Here is a 7,042-nt window from a genome sequence, read left to right on the forward strand (position 1 = left end):
TATTTCTTGAATAAGATTTCTTGGAAGATGCCCACTCCTGCTTGGAGATGCACTGAATGCCAAGGCAGCTTGCAGATCCTGCTGTTGCTTCCCCATCCCTCCACTCCCCCAGAAGTACAAAACCACCCCAGTGCCTTAGAAAAACAGGAAAAAGTGGTGGAAAAAACTTTCTATGAATTCAGACTCGAGCCACCAAACTTTCTGCTGAAGTGTTTTGGGTTTGTGATTTGTTTTTTTCTTCCTCTAAAGAAAGCATCAATTTTCTGAGCATTCCTGCATAAGCTCTAGGGTTGCATTTATTTAGGTTTAGGGGATACTTGCACTGCATACCAGGAACAGGACAATACCTGTTACTGGTTTAGTTCTCTAAGTTATTGGTATAAATTAAGCTGGAAATCAACATGTTATTCATATACTAGTGCCTTTAACAGAATCCAGGGATAAAGGTCTTTTGTAGTTTCCTGCTGTTGTGAGGTGCTTAATATAATTGCAGTTTTCTCTGCATCTTAGTAACTGAAGGTATTTTTTCAGAGTTACTGCTACATAAGTCAGCAAAAATATCCATTTATCCTGTCCCTTGCACCTGTGTCAGAGGAAAGTGACAAAATATCAGAACCCTCCAGGTGATAGAACTTTGAAAGCACATCACACACATTTTCTTGTTCTCCTGTCAGTTTGTTCTACAGCATAAAGATGTAAGTTGTGGATGCCCTTACTGTGTCTCTAAACATCTTTATTCACATTTCCCTTGTCTAATTTTTCTAAGTTACTGATTTCAGTGGGAGCTTCCTTTGTCACAGGGAAACCTCAGCCAGTTTTGGTACCTCTCAGAAATCACACAGCAGCTGATGAAGCTCAGCCCTGTGACTTCCCTACAATGAAGAGTAGTATTTCACTTGTCTTGATACTGATAGTTTTATAACAAAACACGTTTCATGTGTCTTGAAAAAGAAATGGAGTTGTCTTAAGCCCTCAAATGCTGTATTGCACAGCCTTTGCAGGCTATGGATTAACAGCAGTGGATGCTGTTCATAGAAAATGTACATAAATAAAGCTTTTCAATCTTTTTCCTCTCTATTGGTGCTCCAGCCACGAGGTTCTCCAAAACACTAACCACCTCCAGGATAATGTGTGTGGCACAGCATAAATTCTGATTTTGGACAGAACTGGCATTTCGGTTCATGTTGCCAAATGTGTGGCAGAATTACCTCTTGCTTTGAAAGAAAACAAACCTAACTCTGTGGCTGAAACTCGCTTTCACTTCCCTATGATGTGTTCCGAAGTGGTGTTTTATCGGCTGTGTGTCTTGAATTTGAAACAACTTCCTAATAAAAATAACCTGGAATAAACGAGTCCCGGAGAGAACTCGATCCGCGCGGCCAGAGCCCCCCAGGCCCTGAGGGCACCGCGGGGCTGCCTCCCCTCACCTACGGCATCCAGGACACCGGGTGGGCTCCAGGTGACGGGGCAGCCCTCGGCCAGCGAGGCAGGCAGGGCCCCGGGCTGGGGACCGGGATTAGGATCGGGACTGAGACTGGGATTAGGATCGGGAATGGGATTGGGATTAGGATCGGGACTGAGACTGGGATTAAGATCGGGATCGGGACCCGCCGGGATCCAAACCCGGCACCGCCGGAATTCCCCTCAGGGACCCGCGTGCCCGTGAGGCCCCGCCCACTGTGGGCAATACTCGCTCCCCATTGGCTGCTCGCACTGCGGCGGGGCGGTGCCACAATCCCAGAATGGTTTGGGCGGGAAGGGACCTTAAAGCTCTTCCCAGGGTGCTCCAAGCTCTGTCCAACCTGGCCTTGGACATTTCCAGGGATCCCGGGGCAGCCTCAGCTGCTCTGGGGACCCTGTGCCAGGGTCTCACAGGGAAGGATTTCTTCCTAATATCCAATCTAAACCTACTGTTTGTGTAAAGCCATTCCCCCTTGTAGTCTCCCTTCTGGTACTGGAAGGCCACAATAAGGTCACCCCGAAGTTTCTCTTCTCCAGGCTGGACAATTCCAATTTCCCAGCTCTATCCCTCTAATCATCCCGTTAGGTCCTCTGGACTGGCTCCTGCTGCTTCCTGTGCTGGGCGCTCAGGGCTCAGGCGGCTCTGCAGGCGGGGTCTCACCTGAGCAGGGCAGAGGGGCAGAATCCGCCCCTCCAATGCCGCCCATGCTGCTTTACGTGAGGGAACAGCGGCGGCCCCGGCGGGCAGCGGCCGGTACGGGCGGGGCCTGCCCTCAGAGCCCTCGGCACAGCGCCCCCTGGGGGCCGGGGGTGTCGCTGCAGCCCCCGCGGGTCCGGAGCGCGGGCCGCTCCTTTTGCCGCAGAAACCGGGGGTAGCGCGGGCTGCTTCTCCTGCTTCTCCTTCTTCTGCTTTTCCTTCTCCTGATTCTCCTTCTCCGTGCTCCACGTGTGAATGCGTCCGGGTTTGTGCCTCTCCGAGCACCTGAGCGGGCCGGGGCGCCGCGGCTCCAGCCCCGGCTCCAGCCCCAGCCCCAGCCCGTTCCGTGGTCTCCCCACCCGGGCTGAGGGACGGACCCTGCGTGAGGATGTTTGGATTGCCTGCAAATCCATCGCTGAGTTGTGTGGAAACCGTCTTGGGATAAACGGAAGGTAACAAACACTGTATGAAAGGAATCATCACCTGAACAGGGATTTATCACTGGGCTTGGTGGTCTTAAACTTGAACATGAAAACTGCTTAACACAGTCCTCGGAGGGCATGGAAGTGTATGGTTAAATAGATGTGTTAGAACAACGCAAACGTCTCAGTGTGGGTTTTTCTAAAGAGTAAAAGAAGGCACATTAGTTATTTTCTCTCAATGATTTTTCTATAGGCATTAACCATAAAAGTAGACCTGGATTTTGTTTGTACTGAAGACAAATCTGTCAGGCCATAAAGGACATTACAATAACTTAGCAGTGCTGCTGATCCTGTAAATAGCCAAGCACCCTCTTTTGTTTTGCTAAGTACAAGTGCCGCTTAAGAGTAAACAGAATTATATTTTCCTGTGCTAAATAACATTTTTAACAGTCCAGACACCTTGAGAAAGCTCTGGTCTATCTTAAAGCTGAACACTTTGTTTCTTCGGCATTTACCACATCCCATAAGGGCTGCTTTGTTCAGTAAATACCAATTTCCCAAGTTTTTTCTACCACTCCTGTGCTCTTCATCAACAAGAGCGCAGCAGTTCATGTTGCAGCTCTTCCTTGGAGAGCTTTGGAGACCACAGCTCATCTGTGTGATACACAGAAAGGGCTGGGAATACCTCAATCTCACCACCAGAAAGTGTTTGTAATTTAATTGTAACTAACCTCTCCTGCTCCGAAGAGTTTTAGAAATAGTCTTGTACAAAATCAGCTATAAAATTAGCTATAAGTGGGTTGTTTAAACCATAAGTGTAAGGGATTTGTTTTACAGAAGTAGGACTGTTTCTGCAGATGCTCTGGATTTTCTGCAAATTTCAAACTTGTTTTTGGAGTATTTAAATTTTCAAACCTTGCCTGTGAAGGTATTTCTTTATCACCAAATAAAGCACATGATAATTGGAATTCATACCTTGTATAGAATCTGTGACAGATATTCAAGTTGCCGTGAGTTGGTTGAGATTGGAAGGGACCTCTGGAGCTCATCCTGTCCAAACCCCTGCTCCAGGAGAGCACCAGCAGTTTCCCTTGGGCTTTCTCACAGGTTTTGCTGCAGATTAAATAAAATGAAGGTGTCTGGAACAGAGAACCAGATTCTAGGAACAGTCATGAAAACTGCAATCCTGAAAGCAGGATTTTTCTAAGAATGTTAAATTTCATATTTGTATCCTGTGAATTCTGGTTCCTTTATTTACTATTTCAAGCAATGTGTGGATGGAGTATCTGTAATTTCTTGGGAGCTGCAATCTCAGTGGAAAGGAAGCAGTTGTTATTTACATTAATTACAGGCATTACTTTTCTTTATTCCTGGCTCTGCACTCTCACCTGTGCAGGTGCAGCACACAGGGCGGGCTCAGCTCTCCTTCCACTCCCAGGGGAATTGTTCACCTGTGGGGAAAAATGGGATTTCTTGAGTTTTGCTTTCCATTTGATGGAGAGCAGAGCAAGCACCTTTGAAGCTGCAGTGATTCCTCAGTGCTCACAGAGACAGGTGTAGTTCAAACTCTGTTTCTGCAGGGAATGTGGGTTATACCATTCATGTAAAGAAGCATTCCCAATAAACACACATCTGGACAACAGCAGGGAGGACACAGACCTACAGTGTTTAAATTAATAATGCATGGATAAAAAAATCCTGCTGCTAATTTGAAGGCTGTAAGTATGTGTCAAAATCTATTTTAAAAGTTCAACGTAAGAGTGTGTATGGCCTCTTTTTTAAACTCTGAAATATATCAAGTGAAATAGGTGAACTCTGAAATAAATATCAAATATATAAATAAATATCAAATTCTGAAATATGTCAATGTAACAAATCTCTGAGCATCTCTTCAGAAAATGTCTGGGATTTGTGAGCAAAGGCTGATACATCCACACAGTTCTGTCACAGAATCACAGAAATTCTAGGTTGGAAGAGACCTTTAAGATCATCGAGTCCAACCCATGTTCTAACCCCTCAACTAGATCATGGCACCAAGTGCCACATCCAGTCTTTTTTTAAACTCTTCAAGGGATGGTGACTCCACCACCTCCCTGGGTAGATGATTCTAGTATTTGACCACTCTTTCTGTAAAATACTTCCTCCTTAATTCTAGCCTGTATCTCCTCCTCCTCCAAAGTGAATTCATGTGGGTTCTCAGTACAACCATACAGCCTTTATCATTCTTTTCTCCTTGCCTCAGTACACCCAACTAATTGAAACAACTCACAATACACCTTCAGAATAAATCTTTGTGCACAGCAGTTTACAAACCGAATATGACCAGTTTTATTTCTTTGAGCTGTGAGCAGAGCAGTACATTTCACCCCGTCCCCATGAAAGCTTTACAGGTTACAGAGCTTCTGTGGCTTGGTGCAGTAGTTTGTCCTGACCCTCTCACGGACACAGTCACTGTAGTCAGTGTTGCACTTGCCACACTTGCAGCTCAGAGCCACGGGGTAGGAGTAGTAGGGGATGGTGTGGTGAGGGCAGCCTGGGATCAGCGCTGTCCTGTACAGCATCTCCTTGTACGTGCACACGTTCTGGGACAGAGCACTCTTGAGCAGCAGCTTCTTGCCATTGCTGTCCTACAGAGAGAAGAGAAATGTGTTGTTTCACTGAGGTACGTGTGTGTCACAGACATCTTTTATGAAAAATCCTTTCTTGAAGATTTTTTCTCCTGAGAAGCTGAGAGGCCTCAGGAGCAAAATGTAAACAATGGTTATCTGCTGCTGTGGAATGCAACAGGTGCATCTGTGATTGGTCTCATGTGGTTGTTTCTAATTAATGGCCAATCACAGTCAGCTGGCTCAAACTTTCTGTCTGAGTCACAAAGCTTTCTTATCATTCTTTCTGTTGTATTCTTAGCTAGCCTTCTGATGAAATCCTTTCTTCTATTCTTTTAGTATTGTTTTAACATAATATATATCACAAAATAATAAATCAAGTCTTCTGAAACATGGAGTGAGATCCTTGTCTCTTCCCTCTTCCTCAGACCCCTGTGAACACGGTCACACACGTGTGTCAGAAATGTCCTGTGAGGTGCAGAGACCAAAACTCACCCCTGAGCCCAGCTCTGGCACTCCTGAGTTCAGAGCTCTGATTGTGACTGGGGCTCCCTCCCCACGCAGGCACATTCCCCTTTTTTATGCTTTAATTATTCCACACGGCTCAGAGTGTTCCCTGTGCTTTGGGATCTCTTCTGGCTCCCTGCTGCCCAAGCTGGAACTCAGAATGCTGTGTTGAACAGTGAAGTTGTGAGGAGTGGTGTGGCTGCTGCAGAGCTGTCCCCACAGCCAGCTGGGATATCAGCAGTGGGAGCAGGAGTTCCCTAAGTTATTTACATTAATTAAGAGTGACACAATACAATCTGCCCCTCACAAAGGCTCTGCAGTGGCAGCAGCAGCCAGATCTCTGTTGTGCCACTGGTGTTAACAACTCCACAGTCCCAAAACTGGGCATTTTTCATCCCCACCTTTGCAAAAAGCTAACTTGAAAACACGGTGACAATGCAGTTTTTCCGCCTGTGATAAACTCTTTTACAATTAAATCATTTGCACACTATTTTAGGGGAGAACAGAGCCTTGGTTTGCAGTGGTGGCTGTTCCAGGAACATCCCATACCCGAGTCATGCAGAACCCAGCACAGATGGTGGTGTTGATGGCCAGGCAATAGGCACATTCCCGCTTCTCCACGTGGATTGTGTACTCGGAAGGAGCACAGAGTGATGCTGCTTGTCCGAAAATCAGGCCAAAGAGGAGAGACATCACAAAGAAGGGACTCATGCTGGATGGGGAAGAAGAAACAAACAGAGCAAAGCACAGGTAAAATGGGATGTGCCTTCCAGCCATGTCCTTGCATGTGACAGGAGCAGCCAGGACAGCCACAGAGCTGGAGTAATCTTAACATCTCTAGCTACAGCCTGACAATTTCTCTCCAATCTCAGTCCTTATTGAAATAATACTGACCATTAAACAGAGAACAAGGGCAAAGAGGCCAATAACAACATAGAACAAATTCACTTTCCCCCCACTAAAGCACATTACATGGAATTTCTCACTAGTGAGTGATAAAATCCTGACACAGAACAAATAAGAGGAGCTGAAAGATTTGAAAGTGTGACATGTAAGAGAACATAAGCTCTAGAATTAAGCAGAGATAATAAAATAATCTCACTGCTTTAAAACAGTTTTCTAAAGAAAGCATCTTATAAAATGTTAAAGAGACAAAAAGACAAGGCTTTGTAAATCAGGCATAAAACTGGATTTTTCAATTTCCAGTGGCTTAGAGGCATGAGATGGGCACACAGCCAAGAACTAAATAATAGATTCAAGCAAATTACAATAAAGAACATCAGCAAAGAGTTCAACTCAATGAATCCTGCTTTATCTGTCTGTTGTGCTGACCTCATTTCTCAGACCTG

General features: G+C 45.7%; 1 protein-coding gene across 1 annotated transcript; it reads right to left on the reverse strand.

Annotated features, from left to right (window-relative positions):
* Nucleotides 1-4,964: 4,964 nt before the first annotated feature.
* TSHB (thyroid stimulating hormone subunit beta) lies at nucleotides 4,965-6,404 on the reverse strand. Its single transcript, XM_058039903.1, has 2 exons — nucleotides 6,243-6,404; nucleotides 4,965-5,207 (listed from the first exon to the last, which is right to left on the reverse strand). Exons 1-2 carry the CDS (start codon nucleotides 6,402-6,404, stop codon nucleotides 4,965-4,967), a joined length of 405 nt encoding a protein of 134 aa, XP_057895886.1.
* Nucleotides 6,405-7,042: the final 638 nt, after the last annotated feature.

Source organism: Melospiza georgiana, chromosome 23 (genome assembly GCF_028018845.1).
Source record: "Melospiza georgiana isolate bMelGeo1 chromosome 23, bMelGeo1.pri, whole genome shotgun sequence".
NCBI classification, from domain to species: Eukaryota; Metazoa; Chordata; class Aves; order Passeriformes; family Passerellidae; genus Melospiza; species Melospiza georgiana.

What these genes read in the sequence shown, in the direction of transcription:
- TSHB (XM_058039903.1), bottom strand. Translation starts at nt 6,404, where the DNA reads ATGAGTCCCTTCTTTGTGATGTCTCTCCTCTTTGGCCTGATTTTCGGA. An exon ending in CTGGGTTCTGCATGACTCGG is followed by an intron (nt 5,208 to 6,242) that starts GTATGGGATGTT and finishes TTCTCTCTGTAG; the next exon opens with GACAGCAATGGCAAGAAGCT.